General features: G+C 39.3%; 1 protein-coding gene across 1 annotated transcript in view; it reads left to right on the forward strand.

Moving 5' to 3' along the window:
• Positions 1 to 16707, forward strand: part of DYRK4 (dual specificity tyrosine phosphorylation regulated kinase 4) — a 46828-nt gene extending 30121 nt beyond the window's left edge. Inside the window, 8 exon segments of the mRNA XM_026106316.2 lie at positions 565 to 705; positions 2045 to 2183; positions 4411 to 4492; positions 6158 to 6330; positions 7482 to 7542; positions 8103 to 8232; positions 13847 to 14001; positions 14455 to 16707. Coding sequence (XP_025962101.2) covers positions 565 to 705; positions 2045 to 2183; positions 4411 to 4492; positions 6158 to 6330; positions 7482 to 7542; positions 8103 to 8232; positions 13847 to 14001; positions 14455 to 14687 — 1114 coding nt within the window. The 3' untranslated portion in view covers positions 14688 to 16707.
• The last annotated feature ends 5661 nt before the right edge of the window (positions 16708 to 22368 follow it).

Here is a 22368-nt window from a genome sequence, read left to right on the forward strand (position 1 = left end):
GGAGGTTCCAGTGACTTATTTTATCATGTAAAATTCTACGCTATGGTCCTAAGTAACCTCATCTCATCTTCTGACTGATTATACATGTTTTAGTTGAGTTGAGCTTGAACTGGAGTCATTGGAGTAGATGAGAATGATGCTGTTGACTCCAGGAACAGCTGTAGTTGGAGTCTTAGCTGTTAATTTTTTCCCACCCAGTGAACACTGAATGTAAAAATGCTCTTCAAAACTATCTTGCTCTGCTAGGTATGAAATATGGCTCTGCTGAAGTATATGGGAACATTCCCATTGATTATGGAAGAACTAAGATTTTATTCTGGATGTTGCTTTGAAACACTTTTTCATTAAAATATTTTTTTCAGATAAGTCAAAATAACTATTGTTGACAGTGGCTTAAATGCTATATAAGCCTAGTCTATTTAGACTAGGAAATAACCATAATGACTTAGAGTTAAAACAGTTAGCAGGGGTGAATCATGAATTTGTAATCATTGTCCCATATGTTGTGTTATAATAACTTAGACTGAGTTAATTAAACGCTTCCCATGTCATGAGACATTGCAGATTTCACAGTCAGGCTTTGGTGGAAGTGAAGATCCTCGATGCTCTTCTGAAAAAGGACAAAGACAATACTCACAATATCATCCACATGAAGGAGTACTTCTACTTTCGCAATCACTTCTGTATTTCCTTTGAACTGCTGGGGTAAAGTATATTTTCCTTCATATGTATCTTAAGGAACATCATAGATCTTGTGCTTTAGAAGCTTTAATTATGCCTTTGGAAGAATTTTACATCTCTTAATGTCACAAGAAAGGAATACTGTCTAAATACAGACTCTGTAACTGAGTCTTTGATCACCAAAGGTGAATTGACAAAGGACCCCATCAAACTTCACACAAACAACAACATGATCCATCCCTTATTTTCCCTGCTGTGTATTGAAGTCTTCTGTGAAAGATCTAAGGGGGACAGAGTAAATCAATGAATTTGAGGTTGGTAATCTTCAGGGTATATGATGTTGGCCTGTTTTATTTTGTTTAATAGAAAAAATATCTTGATACAGTAGGTTTCTCTTAGTAGTCAGTCTGACACATATAAATGAGGTACAACACTGCAATTTTTAGCAAAGGAAAGCAAACCTTGAGAAGTTCCCCTCAGAATCTGGGACTGAAACAAACTCATGCTCTCACAATACTGGTAGAGATGATAAAGTAGAAGAAAATGCAGGACCTCGGCAGTGTGAACAACCAGTGAACATTACCTTTTACCATAGCATTGTTTGACTTAAAGATAGCTAGATGTATGGCGAATGTGAGCTTTAAAGAACATTTTATAAAATGGTCATTCACTATTTTGAGGTATTTTTATATCAGGAATTAAAAATATAGCTTCTTCTGGCTTCCTATGAATGTGGGCTCAAATGACCTGTTAATGCCCTCAGGGCCCTGACAATATTCACATCTAATCAACTGCACTTGGTAGAAGTTAAGTCACATCATTTAATTCACTACTGGAAGAAGCTAAAATACGATGGTGACAAGAGGGATATATGAACCTAACCAGGGGTGAATGTCAGGGTTTTTATCCAGAATGATTTACTACTGATTAAAGACTTCTTAGACAAAAAGGATTTTTACACGGGGCCAAAGCAAAGATAAATGAGAGAAAAAGGAAACTGAATCGAATATTTCTCTCAATTCCCGAATGATAGCTGACCTTTATGGTGAAAATCAGTACTGCAGCATGCACTGAGTTCAGTAAGCAAACAAGTCCATTGATATTACATCACCATTAGATCTGGAGGCTCAGGGAGATGTTATGCATACTACATGCAGAACATCATTCCCAAGGAGAAAAACAATCATTTTATTCTGGCTGAATTTTATTTACTTTATTCCTCATGCAGATATTTATTTGCTTTCTCAAGTAGGAAAACAGCCCAGATACTATCTTAATGCACTGTAAACTACTCATGCCTTTAAAAATAAGTTCCCTAATCTTTTTTCTGCATTCTGTCTTCTTCTTCCGCCCCCCACCTCAGAATAAATTTGTACGAATTGATAAAAAAGAACAATTTTCAAGGTTTCAGTCTGTCTTTAATTCAACACTTCACTCAGTGTGTGCTGAGATGTTTACAAGTGCTTTACCAGGAAAGAATCATTCACTGTGATCTGAAAACTGTAAGTACAGTCATGTACTTACTGATTATTGATTATTATTGATTGAGAAGAACTGTCAGATGAATCCTTAAAGCACAGCAGGATATTTGTACAGAAGCTATGATTTATTTCAGACTATATTACTACTAGAGTTGAGTGATTCCTTCCAGTGGTTCTGTTCATTCACTGCAATACTATACATGATATTGGGCTGCCAAAATTTGTGCAAATATGGGTCAAATTCAGCTAATGAGTTTTTGCTTAGAGAAAGAAAAAAAAAGTTTGAGTCATCAAAACAACTCATTTAAAAGTTTTCAGGAAATTAAATATTTCAGTATGAGGGGCTCAATTTACAACAGGACTTAGGTACAATTTGCAAAATAATGCAATCGAATGTTCACAAGATAGTCCTTATCAGATTATCCTGTTAATTCTCTTACATTCCATATTCATAATTATAAAATTAAGTAGCCTATTAAGTGACAAAGCAAGTCTATAGTACAGTGTTTAGAATGCAATTTGTTAAGAATTCTTAAGTATTTCAATTTTAGTTTCCTTTCAAGCCAACTTTTCTCTAGATTTTTTTTTCCACAACTGGAAATAAACCAAAAAAAAATTTAATCAGCTCACCAGTAAAAATGCTAAGGACGAAATTCTGCTCTCCCTTTGCATAATATACTTTGACTCATAACTCCAAAGAGTCACATACAGTCTGTACCCATTGTCTCGCCAGCATCTTTGTCAGACTAATTTACAGCGAGAAGTGATGCTGGCAAGGTAAGCACAATATCTTAATCAGAAGCAATTAGCCCGGTACGAAGTCTGTTCCCAGGCAGCCACTGACAAGAAATGACGTTGGAAAGAGCAATGAGTATATTCTGTATTTAGGCAGAGTAGGATATTAGTGAACATTTAGTGTGCTAACTGAAAGAGAATTTTGTTTTAATTCTATGATAATACAGTTTCATGACTTGGATTTTTATTATTTGAAACTTACATTTGTTATTCTGTCTGCCTCTTATGATATTCCTCAACATAAGGTAGGGTATGGAGCTGCTCTGGGCTTCCTGCTAGGTAATCATTGTCTCCAGAACCTGGTTTTGCAGCTAAACAGCTTCTTTACAGCATGAGGGATCCAGTATTAGGGAAAGAATCCTACCACGAAGATGAAGGGCTAGCTAGCTGCAAATAACAGAACCAAGAACCAGGCAGGGGAAGTCAGCCCTTGCCTTGGCTTTCATCAGTATCAACTTCTCCTTCCTGTCAGGAATCACAGTATTTCCTTAGAAGTCTAGTGATAACCTAAAAAACTACTTTGTCACTAGCTGGCATCAACCTGGGATCCACTGGCATCAACTGTTCAGTCCTTTAAAACTTTGACGCAAAATCAGTTTACAAGTATGTCCAAAAGGTAGCCATCCTTTTCCTGAGAAGCGTAAAATACAATATGCTCAGAAAATAAATCAAAGGAAATCTTGATCAAGACAGATTTTTAGTGAGGACAAAATTCAACTCTGCAGAAGAGAGCTAATAGACTATGTTTACTCATCAGTGCAGCTATTCCCGAGCTAGCTGTATAGGAATCAGTCCTCAAGCTGGAATTGTAGGCAGACAGTGCTGTACACCATCTGCACTCAGGTAATAAGCCCATCTGGCCTTACCATTTCAGTTCCTCACTACCTTGGGATCTTTGCACAACACTATTGCAAAGTAGAGATATTCTTACAGATAATCTGGGGAAGGTTGAAAGCAATGGAGGGAACTGTTGCTAAGCATGACTCATTCATGGGGCAGGGACTTTCTGTGGTTGTGAACAGGATGGCTCAGATTAGATTAGCCCAGAATGCAACTGGATGCACTTTGTCTCTCATTAGGTTAACAGCAGTGGGTTTTAGTGAACTCATTCTGTTCACAGAGCAAGCACATTCATCGGCTGGTGCCTTGATAGCACCACACTGTGCAGTGCAGTTGCTTAGACCATATGTCATTCTTACACCAGCGTTCCTGTCTAGCTAACCTTCATACTAGGTACCTTTACAAATCTCCCCTCTCCTTTGGTAGTTGTGCATTACTGGATGCAGTTGCCCACTCATGTTAGCAAATGCATTCAGAGGCAAGCTGAACTTTTAAGATTTTATGTCAATAAATGTAATCCCAATGTGTTCTGCATTGCTTTTTTACCAAAGTGTTCACTAACCCAATGGGGCATTAAACCCATTTTTTTCCCTGTGATTTTTTTCCTCTTTAGGAGAACATATTATTATACCACAAAGACCAAGGTTCAGTTAAAGTTATTGACTTTGGATCAAGCTGCTATGAACACCAAAGAGGTTTGCAGAAATGCCAAGTTGATGTAATTTTCTTAATAAGCTTTCTTAATCTTAAATAATGTGGAAAACTGTTTCTTTGACAGAGCTAATATAGTAGCATATGCCCCTAATTTTATGATGGTGGTGGAACAAATAGTGGTAGGAGATAAGTAAGCTATAATCACATTTTTTCTTTGTGCTGAGCCTGTTCAGCACTTCTACTGCTGTTGAAATAGGAACTGCACTTTACAAGAGCGGTTAGCTGAAATGGGACCATGAGGGTACACCCAATGGCTTTGCTTCACCTGGAGTTTACAGGATCAGGATCAGATCCAGAGACCCTTTCCTTAGGAATGGGCATAGTTAAACTATAATTGGCATCTTTTGTACAAATACAATGAAGTTAGTGAGTGGGAATGGAAACTATGCTAAAAGTTTAGAAGGTTTGATTTCAGTTTTATTTTTTTCTTTCAAAGATTTAAATAGAACGTACAAGGTATAACAAGAAGAAAATTTGTAAGAGAGAAATTAGTGTATAAAACTGACCTAATAATAAATCTTAACACTTATAGATGTGTTGTAACTCAAGTATGGTATAATCATTCAGGAGTGCAAATAGCACTTGTAGAGAGCAGGGCAGAATTCTGTACTGCATTTCCTTAATTTAGAAAAAACACAACTAGTCTTCAATGGCTCATATTTTCTTACAAACCTTGATATATAAGCCCAGGCAAACCCTTTCATCTGTATTTTGGGATTCAGCCCATTAGATTTACATCTTACTTTTGAGGGGGACGTGATAATTTTAGGTTTGCCCATGTTTGAGTAGAATGTAATCTGAGATGCAACTTGAAATATTTCTAGAGAGTGATCACTGGAAACACAAAATGACAGAGAGAAGAAGCTCTCGTGGCAAGAATGACAAAAAAAAACCCAACAATTATGAAGTTGGTCAAATCCACAAGGGTGCAGGTTGCAGCCACAGTACTCTTTACCTGCACAAATTTGATGAAATCATATGTTGTGCAGCGTTTCCTTTTCAGGGCAGTTTGCTTCCAGAAAGATGTTGAATATGTGGGGATGCAAAGAAGTGCAGAAACATAAAGTTGATCAGCAGAGCAGTAGAAATAAGAAAATAACATCAATTATATGCTGTAATCATTTTCAGCTGTCTGAATGCCAAGAGTTAAAAGGGTTAGTCTACTCACTGTGAAAGTCCCAGTCTTGGAATGAGATCTGACATCTGTTGTAGGGCTATAGTACATTAATGAGGAGAATCAGAAAACAGTAGAAGATATTCCCTAGGTATGAGTAGAGCCAGTGTTTTATACAGTGCAAGGCTGTGATGATGAAGAATTGTTGACTGATTCAAGGGGAAGACCTGCAAATAAGAGAATTAACATGGGATGAGCTGAATGACAGCATTAGAAGAAGAGTTTCTTGCAGTGAGATCTGCTGAAGAACAATTTCCAAGTAAAATGGTGGAAGGCATACCACTCACTGATATTAGGATGGCACGGGGAAGGTTTAAGAGCCTATGCAAGGCAATCTCTTAATGGCAGCTGAGGGAGAGCGTAGATACATGATACCTGAACATGTATTTCACTTTTCTGTGAGAACTGGAATCTAAATTTCTGTCCCAGTGATAGTATTTTGCTTCTTGTTCAATATTCTCTTTTGACGTAGTGTACACATATGTTCAGAGCCGGTTTTATCGCTCCCCTGAAGTGATTCTTGGTCATCCTTATGCTATGGCTGTTGATATGTGGAGCCTTGGCTGTATAATGGCTGAGCTTTACACAGGCTACCCACTGTTTCCAGGAGAAAATGAAGTTGACCAACTTGTCTGCATCATGGAGGTAACTTTCGGAATTGTTCTTTTTTTTTTTTTCTTTTCTTTTTTGAATTACATAGTCATTTGATAAAGTACACTGCCAGCAACAAAAAGAAATCTCAAGAGATGATGAAATATATTTGGTGATGGGCTAGTCTGTTATAGGCAGTTTTATTACAGCTACAGAGCTCTATGAGAAGGATGAGCTCTAATGCAAAACGGTTATTTCCATTTTATGTGGCAAACTTTGCTTTGCACAGTCGCTGTCTTGCTTATGAAAGACACACATTTTAATCTGGTCAGAAACTCTACAGGGAAGTTAGGGCAAAAGAAAAATACCTGAAGGGAAGAAAAAGCAATCTGAATTATAACAGGCTTCTCTTCTCTTACAAATCAAAGAAATGTTGATTGAATGGGATCTCTGGAGGTCTCTAGTCTAAACTCCTGCTCAGAGTGAGACTTTTGCTAACACTTGATCAGTCAGCTATGACTTTGTCTAGCCAAATCTTGAAAACCTCAAAGTCTGGAGTTTCTGCCAGCTCTCTAAGTGACCTGTTCCCATGCTGCTCTACCCTCTTGGTGAAGAAGTTTTTCTTTATAGTCAACCTGAACTTCTCAAGTTGCAATTTGTGCCTGTTGACCTTTCTTATACTGTCTGCCCCTGCCAAGGATTTTGGCTCGATTATCTTTGTAACTGTTCTTCAAATTGTTTTAGGAATGTACTCTGACATATCCTGCCTCAGATCACCTATCCAGTAGAAATGTTAGAATAGGTGCAAAGTTGAGCCATGGAAGGAAGTTACATAGTTACTCCATACCAGTCCCTAAATTGCGATCTGATATTGAACTCACCTCAGAGTTCTGATCCTTCCAGTGTCATGTTAGTTTTTGCAAGTTTTTTTCAGAGACAGCATCTCTCCCTGCTGCCTTCTACAATATCTGGCATTAATAGAGATGTTTGTTCTTAGAATACCTGTGGTAGTAAAGATCACAGTGTCATCCCTTATCTTATGTGGCATTATAAATGGCAAAAGAAAAAATGATTTGTAGACCTTGCACATAAATTGACACATTCAGCTTTTCAAACAGAGGAGGGTGAAATACCATATCTGTCCTGATAGCTGTTAGAAATGAAATGAGGAGTAACTCCATGTATTCATTTCTTTTATGTTGAAGGTATTGGGTCTTCCACCAGCTGATTTTATTCAGACCGCATCAAGAAGGCATACATTCTTTGGTAACTGCCTATGATTATTTTTCCTTGCTGGATTTCTGTCTGTTAGTTAGTCACTGGCATTGGTAGAGCCTAGAGTTAGAATAACCTTAGCTGCTTCTTAGGTGACAAAACCTTAGGAAGAAGTATTCCTGAGAACCTAATAGGGCAACATGAGGCCTACAAATGAACCTGGTGATGTGCTCTTCATGTTTTATGGGCCTGTCATTGCCAGTGTGATAGGGAAGGGACTGGGAAATCCATTCCATTGTTACTCCTTAAAAAAAATGTTATAGCCAGAGAGAATGCAGTGGTTTTCAGGAAACTAATTTAAATTAAGTTCACTCTCCTGGATATGATATTGATTTTGCAAAATATACAAAATGAGCCAAAAACACAGAGTAGTATGCAGCCTCTAGGACATTACCAGCATTGTTTGCCACACTGCTGGCAGATTATCCGCCCAACAAGTCAAACCCTGAGCTAGTGGGATGGATATGATTGTGCTGTTTTTGCTACTCTCTTTAAGTTTTGGTTAGGATTCATAATGTAATTTTTTTCTGAGCATGTCTTTATTTTCCAAGATTCCAAAGGTTTGCCTAGATCTATAACCAGCAGCAAGGGGAAAAAGAGATGCCCAGACTCCAAGGATCTAAGCACAGTGTTGAAAACCTATGACGCTGCTTTTCTGGACTTTCTGAAAGGATGTCTAATGTGAGTTCATAGCTTTGACTTATCTACAGGAGACTGGTTTGACTTTGCTTCCTTTCTCTTGTGCCTTCAAAATCTTTGTATCTGTTTTTTTTTTCCTCCCAGTAGTTTTATCCTTCCCAGCACACTTCAAGAAAATATCAGTGAACCAAAAGACTGTAAAGTATTAGTCCATGGTACAAAGGAAATCTGGGATACTCATCTGTAAAAGCAGATCTCTTTCTTCTGATACTAGTGACTAAACTCTCAAAGCAACCTTATTTATGCCTGGAGGCCCTCATGTTTAATCCCTTCTATCTTATCTAAGGTAAAGGTTTGTTCGGATAGCACAGATAATGGTACTGCGTTGTCCCAAGATAGGGCATATCTGGAGATCGAAGGTTGATTTTGTACTTAAATCTAATTCCCACTTCAGTGGGAAGAAAATCTTCCTATTTCCTCCAGTGGGAGTTATACTGGGAGCAGACTTGAACTGTCAGGCCTTCAGAATTGCAATCAGGTGATATGCCATGGTATATATATGAGAGCAGTCTGCTTCTTTGTATATCTGTTCACAAAGACATTGCTCTCAGCGTGCATGCTCTTTGGCTTTTGGGTGATTTTAGAATCTTTTAAGTGCCAATATGCCATATACCTCCCCCTGCTGCAGAGTATAAAAGAGCAAAGTACATTCAGCCATTTCTCCTTTCCAGAACCACTGGTAGTATTTGCTTTTTCTTTGTGACTGTGGTAGTTAGCATGGAGGATTACTTAGCATAATTACTGGAGTATTAACTTTTAGCTTGCATACTGATTTAAGCCTTTTTTCTTATTACTGTATTTATACTTATTTTTCATTGACAGCAGTCAGCTGTTAGCCTGGAACATGTTTCAATGTTGTTCATATAACTGCACATTTTATGTATTATACAGCTTAACATTTCTTTGTTTAACTTTTGTTGAAGAGAGTATTGTTGACTAGGGTTTTTATTCATGTTTCATATACCTGCTAATCTGTTCAACCAAGTGATCCGCTTGTCCTCACTGTATAGGCTCACAGAAAAAGGAGGGTCTCATTAGCATACTGATTACAATCCTTGAGTTCTCAGTGACATCCTCTTTGGTTCTTATACTTGTGGAGGAAAGGAGAAGTAGTTTTATGGAAAATAACTCCAAGTCCTTTTGGTCTCAGACATGCCCCTCTTGCTGCACCCTTTGGACCATCTTGAGTGCTTCCCCTTGTGGTCACAAAGAAGAGATGCTGTGCAACTCTGAATTTAATCCTACAGAAACTGCAATACTGTATCTCTTAAGGCAGATTCAGCCCTCATAAGGGCGAAACAGGCAGCTTTGTCACAAGACTGAAACGATGTGCCCTGCTTTGAGTAGTGCTCATGGAAGGGTTTCTAGCCTGCTCGCCTTCTCCTTCCCCCTCTAGTAAATAAGTTATTCAATTTTTCCTACTGAAAAATTGCCAGTTCTGTTGTCTTCACCTACATGGAAAGTACTGGACTGTTCTAGCCATTTAGCTAGCCATATTCCAAATATTATTGTGAAAACTGTCCCAGACTGCTGGGAGGCAGGGACATATCTGCCTGAAAGCAGATGTAGTCAGGAGTCAGATATGCCTACATTGCTTTTTTTAAAAAAGAATACACCTGTCAGGGCCCTGAGCACATCCCCCACCCCTTCTTCCTCGGGCTTTGGTTGCCTGGATTCAGATCCAACTCTCATAGTGCAGCTGTGCAACCTTGAATCAGTGGGCTGTGTGAGAAAGAGCTGTGGGAAGCAGGGGCCTGGCTCCTCCTTCACTCAAGAGCTGCTTTTAAGCTGAGACTCTTACCGCAAGTCCTTGGCTGAGCTACACTGCAGCTATGCCTGTGTTTGGCCATGTACCTCGCTGATCCAGATCCTATACCTAACCTGCTGACTTGACATTCTAGCTTGGTCTTGAACCTGCCTCATCACTATGGACTTGCCTGGTGATCTGAACTGTTGGCTGACCATGGTTACTGTCACTAGACCTACTCCGCTCTCCTTGCTCAGCTACTCTGGGATTGCACCCTTGTTCATGAGATCACTGTCCTGTCTGCTTTGCTGCAATATGTGGCTCCTGGCTTGCCTTCTCTTTTTGGAGCTGAATATGAAATACAATACAAGCAGAGCAGGGTATATATCCTCTATGCACTTCTGCTTCCTCATCATTAAACTGAGAAGAGTATATACTTACTTCACTGGTTGAAGAATGGAGACAACAAAACTGTAGGCTCTCTGGAAATGCTACCAACTACGTATTATGTCAGGCTGGCATTAAATATTCACTGCTAAGCAACAACCATTTAATCTCAGGCAGTTATGGAAATAAGACTTTTATTTTCATGTTAACTGTTTTTCTCTTCAAAGCTTTTCCTCTTGCTCTTTCCTACCATTTCCTCTTCTCTACTCACTGTCTTCCTTTTCCTGTCACGAAAAATAACATCAGTGTCAAAAAGAATTGTCTGCTTTCAGAACCATTGTGCATTTCAAGAATTATATAGTATATTTTTCCATTCTCTTGATTGGAATAGAATCTCATAAATCAGTGGAATTCAGAATCAAATAAGAGTGTAATATGTATCAGAGTCTGTTCATTTCTGGGATAAAATGTTGACTCTACTCAAGTCAACAAGAATTTTGCCACTGGATGCTTAGTATGGCAAGTGCTCTAAAGATATTTTCTTAAATGATTTCAATGTTTTGTAGACTGGTAAATGCAAATAACATGAAATTGGTGACAGTCTACACAGAAGGTAGAAATCAGACATATTCTTGGTACCAGGAGCTCTTTACATAGTGTTGTAGAATAACTCAAGTTGGAAGAGACCTCTGGAGGTCATCTAGTCCAACCACCCCCACTGAAAGCAGAGCAAACTTAGAGCAGGTTGCTCGGGGCCTTGTCAGGTTCTGAATATCTCCAAGAATGGAGATTCCACACCCTTCGTGGGCACCTATTCCAATATTAACCACCCCCAGGGTGAAAACATTTTTCCTAATATCCGATTAGCATTTTCTGTGCTGTAACCATCTGGATAGCAGCCCTACTCTCCAATGTATTGCCTGCTCTCCCTAAATTTGGTATAGTCCTCAAACTGGCTGAGAATGCTTTCCATCATCATCCAGGTCATATTGATATTAAACTCTAGGAGCTCTAGTATCAGCCCCTGAGGAATGCAACTACAACCAGCCAACACCTTCCACTTGGACTCCATACTGTTGGTCACAGCCCTTTAGACTGGACTGTCTTTCTTCTGACTTGTAAAGTGTCTTTCATACTGTGGGCACCACACAAAAAATGAAAAGCTATCAGCAAGTATAAGGACTGTCTTAATTTTTTTTTCTTTTCGGAAAAAAAGTATGCATTCATGTGGAAATTAAAATGCTATGCTTGAGGTTTCAGGATGTCACCAGCATATCATCTATCATCACAAAGTAAATGTGACTTGTTTATAAATGAAGTGGTGCAGGAGAAGCAGAACTTTATCTGACTGCTCAAAACTGATCATGAGTCTCTGCAGGGAGCTCAGGTTGCTGTGGATTTTACAGGATGGAACTTTATGGACCTTGCTGGTATGAGGTGTTATTTTCTGAATATGTGTCTTTTATCTTGGAAGAGGGTTGCTAGTGGGTTTTACTCATCCAGCAACCTAAAAGACTGAGAGTGCAGGAATAGATTTTTGTCTGGCTGCCTTAAATAGTGACCTCATGCATAGATGGAGTAAGGCTTCAGATGGAGAGCTTGTCTCCTAATTTATATTGTGTAATGGCAGCAAAAGCTGGTCCCATGCCTTTTCCAGTGTAACCTGTGGCTTATGTAAGAATAATATTTTGTACTTTGTTTAGTGCTGACTGTGAGATTCTTGCTAGCACTTAAGTATTACTTTCCTAAAGAAACCTGAGCAAACTTCTGTTTACATGAAAAAAATCCCTCTCTTTTTCACAGGAAGGTTGCTTTTAATATTCCTCTTTATTTGCTAAAGTTGTATGAATCAGTGATTCATTTTGGTTTGCTGGCTGAATCAGAATATTTAAAAAGTAGTCTCAATGAAGAAAAAAGCTCCAGTAAATAGAAGTCATTTCAGGTTACAAAGAAAACAATATTATATGGTGGTGGTTTTTTTAATTTTCAAAGGAATAAAGCAAGGTTTGAAATGAAAACTCATTTTGAGACAAAAAAGATATTGAACTGTTTTGCCTTTTTCATTTCCCAATTCAGTTGAGTTTGTTTGTCCAAAGCAGCTTGATACATTTGTCATGACTTCATAAATAGTTTTGATCGACTTGTATATACATGTTTTGCAGATGAAAACATCAGACACAAAAAAATTCACTCAGCTCTTGCGGTAGCAAAAGTATCTTTTTAAACCCTATTTCTGTACAGTTTTGGACAGCATTGATATTAGAAAAATCAGAACAAACTACTCTGCAACTAATGTAGAGATTTGTAACAGAAATATTAGGACTGGTATGAATGCAGTATGAGTGGCAATGTATGTGTGTGTTAACACTGGGAGAAACAGCAGAACAATGGTTGGAAGAATGGCCTGTATTGATAATGAAGGACGCTGTTCCCAGGACTCTACTCCCACAAGTAAAACTGAGGAATGTGTTGTTTATGTCACAAACCAGAAAGCCAGCACTCTGATATAAGACCACAGCACAGATGACCCATCAGTGAAAAATCTGCAAACTCACAGCAGGAGGGTAGCAACAGCATTGCAGAATATCACATATGCCATTCCTTTTCCTGTTATCCCCAAAGGAAAACAGGCATATATTCCAAACTTGCGAGGAAGAACAGACCACGAGCAGGTACCTTGCCTAAGATTTATGGAGAATAAAGTCAGCAAGGTTCTGAAGTGAAGGACTATGCCCAAGCAGCTGATGACTCTTTAGGGGTATAAAAGATCTGTCCAAAGACTATTTCATCATCACTAATCAAGAAGAACCACAGAGGTGTGACGTGGGCTCAGTAGCTGACATCGCTTGTCCTCAGTGTCACGCACAAGTGATCTTGGCCAGAACACTTGGTACTTGTGAGTATGTGGGTGTGAGAACTGAGTGAACAAAATCTCTGAGGGAACTGTGAGTGGATAAAATTTGTAAATAAATATCACCTTCCCCTTCTGTAATAAGATCTCATAATGAATTTTATTACACTAAATCTCTGCAGTAGTCTCAGGTACAGCTAAATTAGGGAAGATTTTTCTTCCAGTGAATTAACACTGTGTCTCATTTGTGTTCCCTTTCTGGGAGGTAATATCAACAGAATTTGAAAACCTTGAAACAAATATAGAGATGCTAATAACACTGCGAACTCATGTGTTTTCCTCTAGAAATGTCTTTATGCTGCAAAGGATTTGATCAGCAGTGCATAGAGCACTGAAATGAAGAGAATATTTTAGCAAGTAGAAGTATGAAGAATATCATATAAGATTTTCCTTTGTTTTCAGTTAAAATTCTTTTCTTTCAGAAAATGTCCTCAAGACATGACTTTCAGGAGACAGTAGGACATGTTTTGGATGTTAGTTTCTAAACTATCTTTCAGTTGCAGCTGCTGTTGAATACTGTTGAATAACTATCTATCTACTGTGGATTTAAGGTGGGAACCTGCCCTGCGTATGACTCCAGATGAAGCAATGAAGCATGCATGGATCCAGGAACCAAAAACATTCAGAGGAAGACAGAAAACACAGATTTCAAGGAAGATGAGTGATGGCTCTTTCTTTACACCAGAAAAGAGAAAAGAGAATATTTGTAAGCATGTGCCAACTGGAGAACTAAGTGCATTTATATCAGTGTTTGGTGTTTCTTTATGTTTAACAGTATTTTTCTGAAGTGACATGAGGTGATGATAAACAGTATGCATATAATGGATTCTGGTGGACAGAGCCACTGTTTCTCACTTCTGTAGAAACAGATCTACCTAATGGTTATGTCATGTAATGGCTGCCAAGAAGACGACTGACAGCACTAAAGGTTCACACAGAAAGAGCTTTTCTGTTTTTCTGTCTTTATTGCAAAATAATCAGATATGGTATCTGATACCAGATCATAGTCCACTTTGCTTTTAGACTGAAGAATGCATTGATAGTTGTGAGATCCCAGAGAAAAAAAAATCAACTGATCTTTTGTGAGTTTGTGGTGATGAGTCGTTCACCTGTTTCAGACAGTTTGCAGTCTCACGCTATCTTTTTGTTTTTTTAATAGAAAATATCTGTCAAGACAATGTTTACAAAGTGAAAAGTGAACTGGCTGAAAGACTGACTCCCACTGTGCCCTCCACATGCTCAGTAGAAAATGAAGTGCAGAACACAAGGAAACCTGTTATTCCAGAGAAGCAATTGAAGACCCAAGTGGAAAAGGCTATCAAAAAAAATCAAGCAGAACACAGTAGTGAAACAGCTCTTCAAAAAAATTCTTTTTTTTCCCCCAACGATTAAGTAATATTTAATACAAGCAATGATTGGTTCAGTCCCATATGTAGTATATTTTATAGGTATGTACTCAGGAACATCACTTTAAACTGTATCTCTCTGCATATGGGCTGCACATGTTGTAGATACTCTTAATGTTCTTTTTACTGTAGAATATCCAAGCAACCAAAACAAAATGTAAAAAACAGTCTTTTTCCTCACTAACATCCTTGTTATGATCAGAGCTGCTTCACAGCTAGAGGCACTATTTCTGATAAAATGGAGACTGTAGAGGTGGAGAGCAGCTTACACTTGATATTATAATAGACTTTCGCATTTAAGGGTTTCTGCTTCCTGGAGCTAAACAAACAAATACGTCAAAGAATCTGAATCCTTTCACTTGTATCATCATAAATCAGGAGGAATTCACGGATAGGATTACTAGTTTACTTCTGTATAAATAGTAAAAGAAATCAAACCCAGCATCTCCGTCTTCCTCCCTTTCTCCCTCTCTCTGAATGAAGCACTACATAGAAGCCATTGGCATCACTTCTTAGTAGAGTCAGAAATGTAGATTATGTTCTTTAGCTCTTTAGCAGCAACAAAGGGGAATCATATTCTGTGCCCACTTCTGCAGGGAACCCACTCTGTATTCATATCAACAAGAAGGATGAATTTCAGCAAGTTTTGATTCAAGTAAATTATCCTCCAGGCAGAGTTTTAGTTAATACTCTGGAAGAACAGATTTCTATGACTCCTGAGCAGAGTCATAATTAATTTAAGCATTAAGCTCTTTGGACAATACACTATCTTTTCTTTGCATTTATAAAGCATCCATTTCATTATGACTATTATCCTTTACTGTGGCCTATAAATAGTACTGTAATTTTGTTTTAAAAAAAGAGGAAATTATCCTACAAAATGCAGCCACTACTGTAACAGTGATATTGCAGTCATCCCAAGAGACTAAGTGATTGTAGGTGTTAAGAGTCACCATAACAGCAAGCTCCCACAGGTTCTATGTGCAAAGGAAAAACCCACAGGACATGAGAACACTCATAACACAGCTCTTGTGTACACCAGCCATCTGGTAGGGTACAGAGGTGACTTTATGACAAAAGGCCTACAGCGGTGTGCTCTCCTACTGAGTACAAAGTTATAGTGATAACAGTGATCTCAGAAGAACTGGAGCATAGAAAATGGTATGCAAGATACGGTATGATCATTTTGTTAGTTTCAGGCAAGTCTTGGGATTCATGAAGAATCATCTGGAAGACGAGTAACCCAAGCAGGGGAGTAGCCCATTATTGAATGTAATTGAGCAGTGAATTATAAAGATATTTTGACAGACAAATATCATCCTTCTGTGATAAAGCCATCACTGACAGGCTGGTCAGCTTGCAGTACCAGAATGCCAGTACCTCTGGCTTCAAACACAGTCCTTTGTAGCTGAGCCATCCTGGAAATATAAAATGCTCCCATATTGACCGTAGTGATGTACGAGGAGAAGTGAGTTCTCTTGTGCATTACATTTCTGTAATGACATAGAATATCCAAGGTGGGTGACCATCTTGCAGAACATAGAGATAAAGATGTGGGCAGAGCCTTATAATGTTTCACAGAGAAGGATTTCCACCCCTGATGAGAGCTGAATGATTCATCCCTTGTTACATGGAGTATTCAGATAAATTGGTGTAGGTATTTGAGGAAGATTTGGGCTGTTTGCAGGTAACACAGAAGATAAAAGCCAAGGGTTTATGTTTAAGTGCAAGAGTTCAGTGCAGATTAAAAACTGCAAAAGGGTATCCTGATATCCTGGCTTGCATTCTTGGAAATGGAATTTGTAATGTTTCAATTCACTTGCTGTTCATTTTTCATCTCTGTTGTGGTATGTTCACATGACTGCTTAGACTCCTCCAAGTTAAAATATCTCTTACCAGAATTATGCAGTTGCGTGTATGTCTTTACCTTAGAGGCAAAGTTTGAGGTCAATTATACCAAGCTGTTCTTGATAGTAGTGCTTAGTCCTAATAAAGCTGTAAATCCAGTCTGACGTATGGGCTCATTTGCTGTAGCTGCATTTTCTTCACAGTTAAGGCATTTCAATAGCCTTTTGTAGCAAGCAGCATCATATTACTTCTTACAGCATATGCTGATGGGTTTTCAAGGCATTCAGTGTTGAGGGAGAAGTCAGTCAGCTGGGACTGCAATTTGGTTTGATTATCCTTCTGTTCATGGAAAGCAGACTGTTATCTTTTTAATGTAGCTAATTGGCTCCCATGTATTTCCTGTCTTCCCTTACTTGCTGTCCTGTTTTCCTCTGTTAATTCCTTCAGCCTCCACAGTGATTTCCATCTTCAGAATCTTTCATGATAAGGGCTCTTTTAGATAACTGTTAGATTTTTTCAGAGACCACAAGTAATATACTTGATAGAAATGCCCTGACAGAAAGATCTAGCCTTCAAGTATCAGCCCTGCCTTCATTTCTTCTGCAGAAAAGACACAAGCAGATCCATCAGATACAGGAAAATCTTCAAAATATTGAAAAGATTCCTCTGACTCATTGTTTAGCCATATTTGCCAAAAAGTGAGGCTTAGGTGATTGCTTTCCTGTCTGTCTGCTCATTGGTATGCCCATCTTCTAGTTGATGTCGAGTAGAAGAGAGAGATCCTATTAGTGTAACCAGTGAGGGAAAAGCAGGAGAATTTGGTTATAGTCAGTTGTCTCTTTGCATACCAAGCAGTAAGAAACCCTGGCTGGACAGTCAGCACATGCATCTTTTTGCATCATTTGAAGGGTGTGCTGTTCCTTTGGTCCAGAGAGCAGACCAAACAAAGGCAGGTAGGGACTGTGGGAGATGGAAGGGGCTGGGGATATTACAGTGGAGATAACTGGGTTGAGAGGGTGTATGGCTAGAATGAGTAGCATGGTATGGGACCTATAGGGGAAGTGGAGGGAAGTAACGATGTTGAGGTGAACGAAAGTTGCAGGAGCCAGCACTGCTGCAACTGTTGGTGTTTACAGGAGGTAGGACACAGAACTGCAAGAAATCAAGTGGTGAGAATACAACTGTTCATCGAATAAGTGCTTATATTTCTTCTCTCTTTGAAACTTCTGACAAAATGTCTGTAAAAACTAATGATAATGCATGCTCCTAGGTTCTGCTTCCTTTCAGGAATTTAATGCATTTTTCAAAAATTACACTCCACTGCCCCTCTTAGGAAGCTGTGTGAGTATCATAGCCATAAGTCACACTCACAGTCACTGCCAGAGCCCAGAACAGACCATGAGGATTGTAACTCTTGTGCCCTGCTCTTCCACATGCTTCAGCCTGAAGTTAGTTCTGTATTCGAGGTCAATAAAGATATCATTTAATTTCATTAAAGATATCAAGATACTCATTTCATCAAGATACCACAATCTTAAAACCCCACAGTCCGAATCCAAATAACATGAAGATGCAGCTGTGTGAAGTGTTGCCTGTACATTGGTTTCAGATCCTTTGCTAATGTTCGAATGCCATCTAGTGTTGTAACAGGCTGGCATGTGCAAGTTTGAGTGCATGGTTATTGGCAGCTCTTCAATCCCCTATACAAGAGTGATATGCCCACCAAATACAACTCAGAACAATGTACAATAACAGTGAGGTCTGTGCTTGCACCTAGAATACTGTAGCTTAATCTGGGAACAGAGTCCTTAAGGGTTACACCTCATCCCAAATAACAACAACAAAAAAAGCACCTTACTTTATTTGAGGGTAGAATTGAGCCACAGGGGTGCAGCGGTATCCATCTGTAGTAAATCGAAAAAAAAAAGACTGAGGTTAGTGATTGCTTCTCTGGATCAATGTACCTAAAAAACTCTCAGAACAAAGTACAAGAAATCTAGGGCAGAGCTTTTGCAGCTTCTCTCTTTCTCTCTCTCTCTCTCTCTTTTTTTTTTTTTTTTTTTTTTTTTTTGCATTGCTTTGATTTCACATTACACAATGTGCATATAATATTTTACGACCTCTGTAACATTGGTATGAATAAGTAGGGAATCAACTGTCCTGGAGCAATGGTGGTAACCAAGAGTATAAGGTATTTGTAATGCTAGCTTTTGGGTGTTATAGACAATACCATGAAGTAAAGACCAGTCTCTTATGTATGCATCAAACCTTTATTACCTATATGTCAGAAAAAAAGGCAAAAGCCAGTTTGTCAGCCTCGATCATCTCTGACCCTCTCTCTGTACTTCTCAGTGCTCCTAGCCTTCAAATGACAAGTCTGTCAGCAAAATGCCTATGTAGACGCTGTGCTGTTTGCATCAGTTCCAAAATGCCTCTGTCCCTGACCTACAATGCTCCTGTCTTCAACAGCGATTCCATCACCACTTTGAAGCTTGGGGGGCGGGGGGGGGGGGGGGAAAGGGGGCAAAAGGACTATGGTGCTACAGTTCCTCCCTTCCTAATAGCCAATATTCTGTTAACTGTGTATTGACTTGGGATAGTAGATTCCAGTTCAAGCCTTGCTCCAAATACCACACGGTCCAGAAGCTGGATATCAACCTACCAAATGTTCTTTCTCACTAGCTCATTAGGGCAGTTGTTTCTTTTTCTTTGTTTTTTGTCCCTAGATTCCACTGGGGACTGAAACCATTCCCTGACAAAATTTTGATAATTGTGGTATGTGTATGTGAAAAGTTTTGGTTTCAATAATCCACATTTCTGGGAAAGAAATATTTCATCTGAAGGACAAGTGACCAACTCAACTACTTCTACATTTGTTCCCTTTACTGTTTCACAGACAGTGAACTTCTCACCATTCTACTCTAAATCAAAATATAGCATATTTGCATAGCCCCCCCCCCCCCAAAAACAAACACAAAAAGGAAACAAAAAAGTATATTTCAGTCTTGGCATGAGCATAGTTGCAGAGTTGTGATACTTAACACCTTTATAAAATGAAGGACAAAGTCATGAAAATGGTACAAGAAGACAAGCATTTTAGACAGCAAAGTTTAGTTTTGTTCCTATCACCTATCACAACAGAAGTGTCAAAATTATGAGAAATAGGCTCCTTTGGTTGTCCTCACTGATGAATTACATTGCCATTTTAGATGTCTTAGTATGCCGAAGACATCCACATAGGGCTAACAGAGATAAGACAGGACTCGCCAGAGACCCATGCCCTGCTAGGGCAGCAGATGAGGCCCAGTGGAATACCACCAGTCATCTTGAATGGGACTAGACACCTGTGTGTGGGCAGTTGAACTGAACTCTAGGTCTCTACCAACACGTAATGAACATGGGTGCTCCTGTATATATTTAGACTTCCGTATATATGTCGGCGTGTTAACCTCAAATTAAATCCTACCTTAAGGGTCTCATAACTAAGCTTCAGCAAGTTTTGGGATCTTTTCACCTCAAGGCTGAGCTGGGAGAAAGGGACAATAAGAACTAAACAAGAATTGTGTCAAAATAGGTGAATAGTTTTTATTAAAAGAATGAGAAGAAATTTAAAGGCTATAGAAATGCTGCACTTTGGATTTACTTAAGTAAATGACAAAATAGATGTTTGGTCTAAGTCTAGGCTCCCTCTGCCATTGATCACAAAGGAAACCTGAATAAAACCCTTTGACTGGATTTCTAACTTTGATGGCTAAATTTGTCCAAAATGAACGTTGCCATTTCTTTATGCATTTTCAAAACAAGACTCTGACTTTTGATTGCAAAATGGAATATTTTATTTAACACTGACCTAGAAAACAAGCAAAGGTGTTAAATAACCTCAGCACAAAGTCACATACTGTAAAGTGAAAGACTGAGATTGCTTCACCTGGTTATAACAAGAATCCTATGCTTCCTATTCTGCACTACAATAAGTGATTGTTGAGCTGGGGAGGGTTGGGGTTTAGTTGGCTATGTGACCCTCCTCTTTCTTTTCATACTTTGCTCCCATGTGAGCATTTAGTTTTCTAAAGGAAGGCTCTTTATTTTCTTTCCCTTATTTAGATCCTCTATCGTTTTATAATCTTCTTTGGTGTGCTCATTGCCAATTTGTGGTATCTTCCTGTTTCTGGATATCTCTCCCACACCCCTCAGCACAGGCATGCAGACACCGCATCCTGTTCCATCAAAGAAACCATACAAGTCTAATCTTTGTCACAGAGCTAAACCATCCCTCCTTGTAATCCCTGGATAGTCACACCTTTCAGCAGCATCTTGGTTGCATCTCCTAATCTCACGCTCCCCTCCATGTGAGAAAGGGTTTTTTTCTGCTAAAAAGAATGCAGAACATGCAACAATGAAAATTTCTCACCCCAGTTGCTCTGCAAAGTATCCTAATGCAGCCATGTAGATTCCCTTTACTTTCTCCCTCTCCCCTCAACTTTAATTCTACCTTTGGGTCACCGCCTAGAGGGTCCAAAGTCTATCAGTTTTGATATCTCTGTACTGTCCTAGCCTTGAAATATCACCTTACATTACCTTAGCCCTCAGTCCCGCCTAATGCCCCCAGCACAGCGTCTCAAGCCTCTCTTTGGCAGATAATATTTTAAAAGTTGGTATTGTATTACATAATTCACAAAAGAAACCAGAAATATACTTGCTGTCTACTGCAGGACTGCCAAGATAGTAACCTGGGATCCAAGAAATCTGTATGCAGTCTGATCGATTTAAGCTCTGTCCCTGAAATTCAGATCAGATGTCCCTCCTGCGTTACTCATCTACCCTGGGAGCACTTGTCTCAGTAGATTAGTACAAATGGGCTGTTCTAGGCTTTTCTGGCAATAGGAGTAAACTACAACCTCCCTCAAAATCCACAGGCCTAGGCTATGTTTTATAGTGGATTTTGCAACTAGGCAAATTGGAGATGAGCTGCACAAACCATTTCCTGGCAGAACTGGATGGCTGCTAGGGCCCTTTGTTTTTCATATCATTACTCTGAAAGGTCTTAGTGAGGACAGCACATGGTGTTCCTTCCTCCTTCACACACTTCCACCAAGGGTGTAGTGTGTGGAGCATAGCCTCAGTTCAGAATCACTCAGCAGGAGAGCCTACACATTGCTGCTCCTACCACGAGAGCTCTTTTCATGTGCCCCAGTAGCTTCCTCTTAAAACCATGGGACTGAGACTCACCAACACATTCCCAACAGACTTGCCAACAGTCATGACAACAGACAATGGGGTAGCACACTCAGGGTTCATTTCAGCATTTGTAACATAAGGGCAAGTTAGTCAGAAGAAACCCTTTTCCTTTGTGAGCAGAGTCAGCCAGCATTCACCTGCTCACAGGATTACTGGGTGGGAGGTAAACGCTTTGCTGATCTTTTTGGATGCACAGCACAAAACAGCTCATAAAAATCTTGTGGGATGAATATGGGGGTGGCCTAGTATCTGTTTCACTGGGGCAGGGTGCCAGGATATATTATATAAAGTGTTGATTTTTCCCACCTGTCAAATTGGACATAGGAGAGCAGTCATTTTCCACTCCTCCTTTTTGGCAACAGGCCCAGCCTTACACTCCTACATATAAGCTGGACCCCTTGTTCCAGGACAGCTGCCCATGGGATCAGCAAAAAACAGAAACTACGCTAGTGCTAAGGATGGTGGCAGATCTCTTCTCAAGGATCAAGGGTATCCACCTCCTCTTGTTCATCCCATGCCTTTGTTCTGGCCAACCTGCACCTCCATTGCTGCGTTTCTCCAGCTTCCTGGGTCCTTCCAAC

This window comes from Dromaius novaehollandiae, chromosome 1, assembly GCF_036370855.1.
Source record: "Dromaius novaehollandiae isolate bDroNov1 chromosome 1, bDroNov1.hap1, whole genome shotgun sequence".
NCBI classification, from domain to species: Eukaryota; Metazoa; Chordata; class Aves; order Casuariiformes; family Dromaiidae; genus Dromaius; species Dromaius novaehollandiae.